The 12,842-nt window shown below is 35.6% G+C and overlaps 2 protein-coding genes across 3 annotated transcripts; both read left to right on the top strand.

The window, feature by feature from the left end:
* Positions 1-138: 138 nt before the first annotated feature.
* LOC131369873 (uridylate-specific endoribonuclease C-like) lies at positions 139-3,647 on the top strand. Of its 2 annotated transcripts, none has more exons than XM_058416765.1 (3): positions 139-263; positions 1,805-1,904; positions 2,828-3,646. In XM_058416765.1, the coding sequence occupies exons 1-3, from the start codon at positions 253-255 to the stop codon at positions 3,050-3,052; spliced, it is 336 nt and encodes a 111-aa protein (XP_058272748.1). In that variant the 5' UTR covers positions 139-252; the 3' UTR covers positions 3,053-3,646. The 2 variants fall into 2 exon arrangements, 1 of the variants encoding a protein (XP_058272748.1); XR_009207349.1 differs by lacking the exon at positions 139-263 and adding an exon at positions 1,317-1,654 and having other exon boundaries at positions 2,828-3,647.
* A 1,066-nt stretch (positions 3,648-4,713) lies between these two features.
* Positions 4,714-11,751, top strand: LOC131369872 (uridylate-specific endoribonuclease C-like). Its single transcript, XM_058416764.1, has 7 exons — positions 4,714-4,823; positions 7,316-7,415; positions 8,224-8,335; positions 8,755-8,876; positions 8,987-9,099; positions 10,303-10,453; positions 10,882-11,751. Exons 1-7 carry the CDS (start codon positions 4,813-4,815, stop codon positions 11,140-11,142), a joined length of 870 nt encoding a protein of 289 aa, XP_058272747.1. The 5' UTR covers positions 4,714-4,812; the 3' UTR covers positions 11,143-11,751.
* Positions 11,752-12,842: the final 1,091 nt, after the last annotated feature.

Below are 12,842 nucleotides of genomic sequence, written 5' to 3'. Positions count from 1 at the left end.
CGCCCACCAGACGCTATATACCGCCTTACTAGACTCTTTACAGCCAATCACGCGTTGTCATTTACAATACTGGGCGGGCATGTCTGATTTTTTTTCTTAACTCCTATTGGTCCGATTTTACAGTAATTAACATTGAAGGACAGATCAACTATCTTCCCTATCTTCCTGCAGTGATATACTGTATAAATGCAGGTAACAAAAAAAGGACGAACCTGAAGAAGAAAAAGAAGTAGAAGAGGGATCTTATCAACAATGGCAAGACAGTAAGATTTACACTACCAGTCAAAAGTTTGGACATATCTTCTAATTCTTCCCTGATGTTTATTTCTTTCTACATTGTAAAACAATGCTGAAGGCCGAAATCCACAATAATGTCGTTTGACCAGTGGATATTGAGATATGTCTGCTACTGATGCTCTGTAAAGCCTTCATAACGGCTGTAATCTGAGGTGATGTTAATTGGTGATTTCTGAGGCTGCTAACTCTAAATGAACTTCTCCTCTGCAGCAGAGGTCAGTTTTGGTCTTGCTTTACTGGGATGGTCTTCATGTGAGCCAGTTTCATCATGGTGCTTGATGGGTTTTGTAAATGCACTTGACAATACTGTTCTTGCAAGAACTATTCCAGAACACCTGACCTTCGTGTCTTAAAATAACAACTGACTGTTTTTTGTTGTCGTTACATATGGATTACTTAAGTCCATGTGTGTTATTTCATAGTTTTGAAATCTCCAGTATTGTTCTAGAATGTAGAAAATAAATCCCTAAACAAAAAACATTGAATTAAAAGGTGTGTCCAAACTTTTGACTGGTAGTGTATCTTTATGACTTTTTTATGCAGAATAGTAACTTATAATTCAGGTGTCTGTGTGTGTGTGTCTGTGTGTGTGTGTGTGTGCATTTGTTTTAAAAAATATGTTGTGTGTTAACATTTTATAACATCTTATACCAGGTGTAAAGACTGTAGCCAAAGGGGTTTGGTTTTTTAATTTTAAAAATAAAAATAATAACATAGCTATATGAGTGCTCTCAATATGAAATCATTTTACATGTACATTTATGGCATTTAGGGCATCCTTATCAATGACTGAGGTGAAGTCAGGTCACAGACTATGGATACCATGAATCTAAAAAGTCCCCTGTTAGGAGTAAATATATCACACAGAGGCAGTTGATTTTTTTTAAGACAAAGTAAGTGCTAATTTAAGTATTTCAGGAAGAGGTAGGTCTTCACCCGTTTAAGACAGCCAGTGACTCAGCTGTTCATACATCTAGAGGAAGTTCATTCCACCAGCTAGATGCCAGAACAGAGAAGAATCTTGATGCATCACTTCCTTGTACCCTGAGAGACGTTGGGTCCGGTCGAGCAGAGTATATTGTGAAAACCCCTCCTTGGTTAAATGAAGTGGTTTATACAAACACTAGTTATGGCTTTTTATTTTTGTTTTTAGTGATTTTTCATTATTATTTATTTGTTTGTTTACAGAAAGTTTTGCTATTCAAAATATAATTTAAAATGTAAAAAATAAAAAATAAAATATGGAGAGTTGCGAAAAAAATGTAGTCAAATTAATTTGCAAAAGGGAAGAAAGACAAGGAAAGATAAAAACAAGAGGTTGGCAAGAGAAAAACTGAAAATCTGAATATCGTATATCGTAAGTGAAAACATTAAATGCATCTATTAAAGGATAAAGCATACAACTTGAAAAACGCTGCTTGTTTAAACAAGCTTAAATATAAAAAATTTTATTTTTCATACAAAGTAAAAGCTATACATGTTAAATGTCATATTTGGTTGATTGCAGTCTTGCTGTAGATCAGGAGTTTTCAGCAATCCTGACTGAGTTGTGGAAGCTGGACGTGAACCGCGTGAAACCGGGAACAGACTACACCATCAATCTACAGGTGAGGGTTTGGTTTGAAACGGCACTGTGTTAATGTAATAAACCTCCTACTTCCACAAATATACACTAAAGTTGACACTTGTTTATAGGATTTTAAATTGGAAAGTTCGCATATAGCTGTTTCATGATTCGTGTGCACAGGAAATTTCAATTACATTCAAAAAGGGGAATGCAAGCCACTATGATAATAATGTACACTGTTGACCATTTTTTATTTTTTGTAATAATTAAGGACCATCTATAAAAACCTAACCTTCAGCAAAAAGATCATGGGCCTTCATAACTGGGTTCAGTTTTACCTGCAGGAGAAGCTGAACTGTATCGACTACAAGGGCTACCAAGGTAGTGATAAAGACACAGTACGTTGGTCTTTAACAGAGTTTCCTAATAGCACAATCTCATTGTGATTAACCTAATAGAAAATTATATGCAGTAATAATGGTTTAAATCAGCTCAATATACATTATTATCATTATTGGACAACTAAACTGATTTGTTGGTCTGGTTCATTTGACACTGGACTAAATTTAATGTGGCTTTTTGAAACTCCTGGTATATCAACACCATATACATTTAGCAGACACTTTTATCCAGAGCAACTTACATGCTATCTCGTGTCATACAAAGAGCAATTGGGGGTTAAGGGTCTTGTTCAGGGGCTCAGTAGTGGCAGCTTGTTGGACCTAGGATTTGAACTCACAATCTTCTGATCAGTAGCCCAACACCTTATTCACTAAGCTACCACATTCCCATGTACAAGGCCAGGCCAATCTTATCTTAAGAATATTTTAAAACTTGGCTTAAGATTGATTACATTGAAATGTTACATTAAAGGTCACACAGAATCTACTGTGTAACAGCTAACATTGTCGTCATTAAAACATGAAATTTTTCACCATGTCTCACCGTGTTTAATTCTTACAGCCAGATGTGAACAATCATGTCATTAGCCTGCAGTTTAGCTGGAAAAGCCTGGTGAAGCCACTGGGAAGCTCCTCCATTGGAGTCAGCCCTGAGTTTGAGGTGGCACTCTTCACCATCATCTTCCTCAAGAGTAGCGAGCGTGTTACTAACACTATTGTCAAAGTGGACAAGTACTTGCTGGAGATTGTGGTGTGCCGACATGGAGGTGCCATTGGAACTTCCTAGCCCAAACTACTCGACCAAACACCAGGGATTTGTAGTTTTCCTTCTAAACAGTTTAAGAAGATTTAAGTTTCTTCCATATAGCCTTATCGGCATCATTTTGATAGTTTCAGAAAGCAACATTTAGTCAATTGGAATTTAGTCAATTGGAATTTTTTACATGATAAACTGTTACTGACCCGTACTATAGTGCTATTTTCAAAAAAATGTTTACAAACTTTATAACCAAGTGGCTATCTGAATAAACTGTTACTCATATATAGTTCATTAAAATACAGGAATTACACATCTGTAATCCTTAAAGCTGCCACTACATTTTTTTTGTATAATTAGTTGTATAATGTCCCATGTTTATTTAGTTTAAAAGCAAATAAAAATATAGTAAGTTGTAGCCATGTATATTTGCTTATTGTGGTGTCTAAATTTATAGTGAACTGTTTAATACCACTTTATAACCTAAGAATGCTATTAGGTAGAAAAATGCATATTGCTGTTGGTTCGGCATGTAATTTAGATGTTCAGAATGTCTATCTATATTTTTAAAAAATAATAATAATAAACTGAATGTGTCATTAAAATGTAAACATTTCAAGTTCAAAGAATGCCTTGCATGGTTTACAATAAATAAATAAATGACATTTTGTCTGTTATGGACACCAATTTGGACATCATTCAGAATTGTGCTTAGAAGTATATAAATATGTTAAATATAAATATACACTTATCAGGCATAACATTACTGATGCACGTGGGGAGTGAAGGCTGGCCCATGTGGTCTGATCCAACAGACAAGCTACTGTTACTCAAATTTAATGCTGGTTCACCTTTAGTGATTTAGTGGAGTCCTGCTTCGACGGGTCAGGGCTGTTTTGACAGCAAAAGGGGGACCAACACAATATTAGGCAGTTGGTCATAATGTTATGCCTGATCAGTGTATTAAATGTAATGTGGGCCTGCAGTTAGTAGTAATTAAGGGTTCTTTTGGTTTTCCCTTTGTGAGACATCTATATAGATGACAAGTTGATGATAAAAACCCAGATAAACTCTGAAGATCATGTTCTTTTCTAAGAGGTCAGTGCAGCATTTTGGGTCTTTGACCCAGGCTAGAACTGCCAGTTAATGGTAACCAGATTTCCGTGCTGTAGATTGTGCGTGTCGAGGAAGAGGAAACTCCTGAAAGTTTTCAATGAGAGGAAATAAAGCTCACAAAAACACCCTGATGATGGAAGCGACACTAGTGGCAAAAGTGCCGTAAGTGTATATATTCTCAAATGAGAAAAAGTAGCGCAAGAAACTGCGCGACCAGAGTGCTGGACGCGCTCTTTTTTATGTCTCTTCATAATGCACACGTGCGTGATGCGATTTTCACCGTCCTTGTATGAACAGCATTGTGTAGCGAGTCAACATTCAGGAAGCAATGTTAATTCAGTGTCTAACTGTGTTTATTGTGCGCTAAATACAACTATAATGATCTAACTAGCTCGCTTTTTTAATGCGTTGAACTTTTAAGCCACTGACACGAACTGAATTCTCATTGTTTTTCCGGGTTTCTGTGTCAAAGCCACGCCCTACTTCTTTTATACCGGAATCTTTCAGCCAATCACGTGTTAACAACGGATGTCTCGAGTGGGCAAGTCTTACTTTCCTAACTCCTATTGGTCAGAATTTATAGTTAGAAAAATTGATGGACAGGTCCACTAACTTCCTGCATAAACTAAATAAAAGCAGTGCTAGGGGGTTAAGGTACGCATCTGTCTGCAATAATGGCTAAACGGTAAGATGTTAATTTATTAATACTTTGCAGTAATAAGTTTACATTCAGAATACAGTTGAACAGTGTTTATAATACAGCTTTGCATGTGTGCGTTTGTTTTTTGAAACGATAATTGTTCAGTTATTCGTTACCTATTAAAATAAATCCATACCAGATGTGATGGCTGTCGCTTGTTGCAAATGCAAGCTTTGTTTTTTATAAAATAAGTAATTAAACGGCTGCATTTCTTATATGAAATGCATCCATCTATGCGTATTTAATTCGACGGGGTTTTTTTTAAATTATTATTTTAGTATGACAAATTAAAAGAATAGAAAAAAACGAAGGAAAATGCCAGACAGGTGTTTACCAAAAGATCTGTTATTTAATACAAAATACTAAACGAGATGATTTTATTAAAACTATTTAAAGAGGTTTGTCTGAACATCCGGTTACATGTTTTGGCGAGATACATGTTTTCTGCAGGGGGGGTAGAGATGCTTGTAACAGAGACCCTGTTAATTTTCCTGTCATGTGAAGCTGTGGGAAGTTGCGTGAGAAGGAGCGAGTGGGTAGAAAAGTCGAGAAACCACGTTTAATCACTGAAATATGACACATAATTGTATTTTGTTGTATATCTGCATTCATTTAGACAGACACTAGTTAGATTATATCCAGAAGTCGACAGCCAGAACGACTTAAAGTGCCTCTAGGGGAAATTCAGTTCAACAGTTGCCTGAAATAACTGCGAAGTGTCGCAACAAAAACTAGGTATACGACACCTGGGGCTAGGTGCAAAAGTACATACTAGAGTTTTGTAAGTGTCACAGGTGGCATTGTTGTCTATAAAGCATTGTTAATAATGACCACAGGTCAGATTTACTTTGGGCAGCCGAGACAGAATAATGGTATATGATATGACCAAACCATACTTGTCAGGTTAACACCTGATTTAAATCAAATTCCTTCAGGGGTTTCCTTCAGGTATTCTGGTCTCCTCCCCCAGTCCAAAGACATGCTTTGTAGGCTGATTGGCATTTCTAAATTGTGTGTGTGTGTGTGTGTGTGTGTGAGAGAGAGAGACACAGAGATTCCCACATTATGACCCAAATTCCCTGGAATAGGCTCCAGGCTCCTCATGCCAACAAATAGTGCTAAGTATTATCAAGATACTTGGTCACTATGATATTGAACTACACAGTACTTAAACGGTACATCACATTTTTAGATTTGAAAACAGCCTACTGCTACGTCTTGCTAGAATCTAAAGTTAATTGTAGGCATAAAATCCCTGTTATGTTTTAAAGGTAGTGTTTGTTTTAATACCCAGCTGTAATATGATGGCGTAATCTACAGGCGCTCAAGACGTGTTGGGAAACACTTAAACTGTGGTTAAGGTGGAGTCTCTTTACACCACACAATAGCAAACAGACACAATATTAAGTTAAATATAATTCATATATATATTATGTTTTTTAATCTTTTTTAAAGGTTGTCTGAGTAACAGTATCATTTCCCTCTGGATTATAAGTCAGAATTTGTTATTCCATAGCACTACTGAATTCTCCAGTCAGAAGGTGTTGATTAGTTGTCTATGACAGTCGCTCTGATGTTAGTGCTGACTGTAAGGCAAGTCACAGGTTTGTGCTAATGTTCTAATATGTTTCTATACTAACAACGTACACAGGACGTTGTATAGTAGATCTTCCACGTAAACAGAGTTTTAATAATGTATGTAAGTATTCATATGGTTTATTATCCTATGAGGTTTTTGTTCATATAAGTGTTGCTAAAAAGTTTTTTTCAACAGGAAAGTCATCAATATGGAGGTCTTTGTGCTTTTTACTAACATGACAAGCTGCATTTTTTTTTGTATTTATAACTGTGAGAGGCAAAAAGGAGAAGCTGGCGAGGAAACGGCTGTTGCTATAGGAACTGTTTTGTGGACATTCCACAACAATAAATGTAGCTATGAATGGAAATAAAAACTATGACGTGATTCTTTAGTAAACTAAAAATGATGTAAGTTAGCCAATTCACTGTGGTATGAAAGGATTAAACACTTGAATGTTGACAGGAGTAAACAACAGGATCTGCTGCTGTTGGAAAATGGATATGTTTTGGGGTGGTAATATCTTTCTATGACATCCCAATCGTTGGTCATTTTCCCATAACAACACACTCTATCATGTTTTGCAAGTATGAGAACTTTTGCCGAACAAGAAAAACAACATTTTGCGGTCATGTTTACTAAAATATGAAACCTGATACAGGAGCGGTGCTATTCATTGACTCTTCTGTTGCCTATTCATTTGTCTTTTTTCCTGCTTTAATACAAAAAAAAAAACATAGTAAAAAACTTTAATAAGCCAGCAAGGGAGACAGCAAGAAATCACTACTACAAAGGAGTAGAACTGTGACTGTGATAAATGACATCACTTGTGTAAATATTCTGGATTGAGTAAATGCATAGTTAGAGTTGTGTGTTAAATGTCATGTTTGGTTGATTCCAGTCCTGCTGTAGATCAGGAGCTTTCAGCAATCCTGAATGAGTTGTGGAAGCTGGATGTGAACCGCGTGAAGCCGGGAAAAGACTACACCATCAATCTACAGGTGAGGGTTTGGTTTGGCACTGTCTTGATGTAATATCAGTAACAGTGGAATAGTGCCAAATGTACAGTTAAGTGCAAACCTTTGCACCTTTTTCATAGGTTTTGAATTGGAAAGTGCACATGAAGCTGTTTTACAATTAAACACTGCACATAGAAATTATTAGAAAACATTAAAATTACATTCAAAAAGGAAGTGCTAGCTTTTTAAATAATATTTTTTACAACTATGATCTTAACATATACTGTTGACCACTTTGTAAGGATTAAAGACTATCTGTAAAACTGAATCTGTTTCAGAATTAGAGCCAGTTATAAAAAAACATTTTTGATTTTTATTTTAATTATTACATCTTATATCTTAATATACACTAATTGACCATTTGTGTTACTTGTAGTTATGAACATCTGTAAAACTTAGCACATGATTTGAAACGAAATTCCTTTGTCTTCTTTAAGGTAGGGCAATACACATCACAGGATCTCCATTTTTAAAACAAATATCTTTCAATGCGGTAGGTTTGCATTGGATTCCAGTTATGAATTTCAATGCAAAGTAAGGTGGCTTAGTGGTTCACACATTTGCCTCACACCTCCATGGTTAGGGGTTCAAAGTTTGCATGTTCTCTTCATAGTTCAGGGGGTGTTTCTCAGAGTACCCCAGTTTCCTCTCCCAGTCCCCGAGCCTTGTGTCCAAGTCTACAGGGACAGGCTCCCTCCCGGCTATCCCAGGATAAGTGGTACAGAAAGACGATAGTCAGAATGTAAAGTTAATTGTTCACTGTGAATTGTGTTATTCTTTATTTTCTCAGGGCAAAGCTGAATACGTGGCCCAGGGCAGTAACAATGCTAGAGACAAAGCCAATGCTTCTCTGTTTACGTACGTCAATGAGAATAAACTTAAAAGCATTGCCACATATGCTAGTAAGTACTGCCTTGATTTTAATAACTACATCTAACATGAAAATCAACACCTTACACATGATTTGTACCACATTTTGTTTGCTTGTTAGGAAGATGTATTTTATCAAGAGCTTTTAACATAGCTTTCGGTTTATTATATATGCTCAGTACATGGATGGTGATGACATAATGGCATTATAGTAGCTATGAACGATTTTATTTGCTTAGTTAATTTACTATTTGAGATTCAGCCTCATAAAAGCTCGTCTTGAACAATACGTACAATCAGTGTATGTGTTTCTACCTCAAGTTTGAATCACATTTCTTACTGAGAGTTATAAAAAATACCTTGACATATTGTTTGGGGTGCATTTATTTATAAATTGTGAGAAATCTCCTAAAGGGTTTTCTTAAATATCAGTCTAACTTTCTCTCTTTAGGCTTCATAAATCTCTTGGACAACTACGAGATGTCTACAGGTGTGGCTGAGAAAGTGACTAGTGAGGAAATGGAGGAGAATAACATCTTCCTCAATGCCGTCCTACAGACTCAAGTCATGAAGGTACACTTCCAACAGATTATGTGCAAGTGCTACTGATATGAGCCATTTGTATACTTGTCCAAAAATGTGTCCTTTTCCCAGTGACTGATTTTCATCTGTTTATCTTTCAGCGTGCACATGGGTATTTAGTCAGTAAAGGACAAGCCTCCCCTGATGTAGCTCAGTTTAAAAGACAGCTCTTTGACATCTGGTTCAAACTCTATCACAGAGACAGAAGTGGAGGGTGAGTACAAAATAGAAAAATACAGACCTCAGACTTTGAGGACATCAACACCACAAGTCCGCTTCAGTGTTAATTCACAGCACAGTGATATTGTCAAATATTATTAGTAAAAGAACCCTCAAAAGGTTCTTTTGGATAGTTAATGGTTCTTCCTAAATAAAAAGGTTCTGCTTGGATTTGTAAGTTGTATTCCATGTGAAACAAGAATTCAGATTTTCTTTCTTTCTTTCTCTCTTTCTTTCTTTCTTTCTTTCTTTCTTTCTTTCTTTCTTTCTTTCTTTCTTTCTTTCTTTCTTTCTTTCTTTCTTTCTTTCTTTCTTTCTTTCTCTCTTTCTTTCTTTCTTTCTTTCTTTCTCTCTTTCTTTCTTTCTTTCTTTCTCTCTTTCTTGCTTTTTCTTTCTTTGTTTCTTTCTTTCTTTAAAAAATTCTTTTAAACTTTCTTTCAAACTTTCCATTTTTCTTTTCTTTCTTTCTTTCGAACTTTCTTTTGAACTTTCTTTCAAATTTTCTTTCTTTCTTTTGGACTTTCTTTCTAATCCACTTCAAGTATGTTATTTAGTTGCCATGAATCTGAAACTTCCACTAGATGGCATTATACTACAGATGAAAGGCACAAGCATGTACAGAGAGTTTTGCTTTTTTCTTAGTTGTTGACAGAACCATTTCAAACTGAATGTGTAAATTCTTAAGCATTTTCTTTGGATGATTTCTGAGTGTCTTAACATTTTAAAGTTTTCTGCCTCTAATTCGTGGACATATTAATTTTCATGTTGTCCAGCTATCATTAGGGCAATATCTGAAGATTGAGTGGTTGGGTATTTGAAAGAATTATATGTACTTGTTGTAACCAGCAGATTAGATTTTGAAATTGATCCAAACAAAGTCAAAGTTACCACAACATCAAATATCTGGGGGGTTTTTCCCCTCCTTCCTGTTTGTCATTCAGAGATGCCTCATATACATTCATGTTCAGGAACTCATGTTCACTGTTGCTATCAGGTTCAACTTGTTGTAACTGGATTTTTCATTGGAGCTTTCTTTTCTAAAATGAAAGTCAACAGCAGTCTTAAGAATAACAGTTCATATATTATTACTTTGGCATTTATGCCAGGATCTAGTTTACACCTTAATGCTCAATAAATATGTAATACATTTGTGTTTTATATGTCAAGGATGTTAAGAGTCTCTTTGCCCTCAATACAGTGAAGACTCGTGTGGATTTGAACACGTGTTTGTTGGTGAAACCAAGTACGGGAAAGAGATCATGGGTCTTCATAACTGGGTTCAGTTTTACCTGCAGGAGAAGCTGAACTGTATCGACTATAAGGGCTACAAGGCCAGAGATAAAGACATGGTATGTTGTTTATGAACATAGTCTACTAATAGCACAATTTTACAGTGATGAACCTAATTGTGGTTTAATGCAGTAGTGACAAACGTGACAATCTAACACACATATTTAGAAATCAGACTATTTGATTTGAAAGACTCCAAATAGGGCTAGTCTCGGTTAGTCCACTAGGGGGTAAAATAGAGCCAGGGTCATCCCTGGTAAATTCATTTACATATTCAGAAGTGCTTCAGGTTTGTATATTTTAACAGTTTGTAGCAGTAAAATGATCAGGTATTGTGGTGATGATTATGATTATTATTATTATTGTACCATAAAAGTCCAGCAGCAGGTAATTACTGAAGTTAGTTGCATCATCATCAAAGCAATCACTATGTTCTGTCTTACTCACTCTCTCATCTAAATGAGTTCCTCGTGTTTAATTCTCGCAGCCGGACGCAAACGATCACGTCATTAACCTGCAGTTCAGCTGGAAAGGCCTGGTGAAGCCATCGGGTAGCTCCTTCATCGGCGTCAGCCCTGAGTTTGAGGTGGCTCTTTTCACTATTATATTCCTGAAGAGCAACGAGCGTGTTACCAATGCCATTGTCAAAGTGGATGAGTACTTGCTGGAGATTGTGGTTTATCGACATGGACGTGCCATTGGAACATCCTACCCCAAACTACTCAGCAGCAACAACAGGGATCTCTAGTTTCTCTGTGAACCAGGCTGTAAGAATCTTAGATTCTTCCTTATTGCCTTAAAGTAGGTCATATGTTCACAAAACCTTACATTTCAAAAGAAATCATTTACATGATAAACTGAAGTTGATTAGTGTTATTGTGCTGTTTTTAGTTTCTATACCTAAGTGCATTTACAGATTGCCTCTGAAGAACCAAAACTGTTCATGTATATAAAACATGTTATAGATATACACTCTATAGTATATTATATACTGCTTTGAATGTAAATTCCAGGATGACTGACAAAAAACTTACAATGTTTAAAACATTAAATCAAGCTCAAAATTAGCATGCATACTTTAATAATGTTGACAAAATCCCAGTGTTTGCACAGTTTGGCTAATTATGGTTACAATCAGGCTTATGTTTTTTGTAGTGTTTTGCTTTTTTAAGAATGGAAGTCATAAATAATTTTAATGGTACTGTTTAGTACTACTTAATAACATGACTATCTTCAGGTCCCGAAATCTTCATTGCTGTTGGATCAGTATGTAACTTATCAGGATGACAAGTATGTCAGTTTTCAGAATGCCCAGCCATATTTTGAATGGAAATAAACTGTTTTTTGTTCATTATAACATCTGTTTTCTATTTCTGTTCTGTATTCTTTGAACAAGTTAAACATGATCAAAAATTCTGCATATAGCTTATTTTGTGTGTGGATTTCATTTGTTACCACGATTCACATCTTTTTATCTTTTTTTATTTCCTGAGATGTCACACAATTGCAAGTCATTAGCTGTCCTAAATTTTAATTCCCTCTATACAAACACCACATCTGTGTGAAGACACATATTATGCAGTTAACATGTCAATTTGTCATAATGTATATATTATATGGATGTTCCAGTCAACCAGGTGGACCAAGCAGGTTAAGATTATTCCAAAAAAAAAAATGTTTATGCATCCTGAAGATCTTCCCGGAGAAATTTCAGCAGCCATCTCACTGCTCAGTGCAGGTAACCTGCAGGTCAACTATCATCTGAGCTGAATAAGTTGATTGTAGGACATTTTATTAGTACTTCATGTTGTGTTTTAAAAAATGGAAACGCATTTATTTGTCTATTTGTTTATTTTACCATTCCTAAGAGGTCAGATCTGCATGACGTGACTAATCCATTAGGAATTTGGCTAGAGAATCAACAACACATTGCATTGTGGGTAACTGCATAGATTATAGTGAACTCAGAAATACTATTCCAAAAGGAGGTTAAATAAATGTCTTCATGTCTTCAGTTCTCACCGTGAAGTTAAGGTTTGTTGAGAGTTTTAATTTTTTGTCTCTATTTTTTTTAAGTTAGCAGTGTTGCATTAAGCTACTGAAGAGTTAACTCTCAGGGCCAGTCCCAAGCCTGGATAAAATGGAAGGGGTTGCATCAAATTCAAATTTTATTCGTCACATACAAAATCATACAAAGTACGAGTAGTGAAAGTAGTGAAATGCTTATTACGACTGTCCTACATTTGAAGAAGAGTATAAAGTAAAGTGTGTGGACAAGGAAAGGATAGGGATATAGGTAATAAAAATATAAATGGAAAAATAGGAAGAATAAAAACTATCTTAGTAGAAATTAAAGACATGATAAATTATGAAAAACACCAATAGTTACGTAAAGCCGATTGTGTATCGGATATACATATACAAATATGTGTGTATATAAAATATCAA

Source organism: Hemibagrus wyckioides, linkage group LG19 (genome assembly GCF_019097595.1).
Source record: "Hemibagrus wyckioides isolate EC202008001 linkage group LG19, SWU_Hwy_1.0, whole genome shotgun sequence".
NCBI classification, from domain to species: domain Eukaryota; kingdom Metazoa; phylum Chordata; class Actinopteri; order Siluriformes; family Bagridae; genus Hemibagrus; species Hemibagrus wyckioides.
Note: the sequence above shows the minus strand (reverse complement) of the source record. Positions and strands in the feature narration are given on the sequence as shown.

Bases quoted from the DNA above. Each gene is read 5' to 3' on its own strand.
- LOC131369872 (XM_058416764.1), top strand. The intron at 8,336-8,754 runs GTAAGTACTGCC...TTCTCTCTTTAG, and splicing joins AAGCATTGCCACATATGCTA to GCTTCATAAATCTCTTGGAC. The intron at 9,100-10,302 runs GTGAGTACAAAA...CCCTCAATACAG, and splicing joins CACAGAGACAGAAGTGGAGG to TGAAGACTCGTGTGGATTTG.
- LOC131369873 (XM_058416765.1), top strand. The intron at 1,905-2,827 runs GTGAGGGTTTGG...TAATTCTTACAG, and splicing joins ACTACACCATCAATCTACAG to CCAGATGTGAACAATCATGT.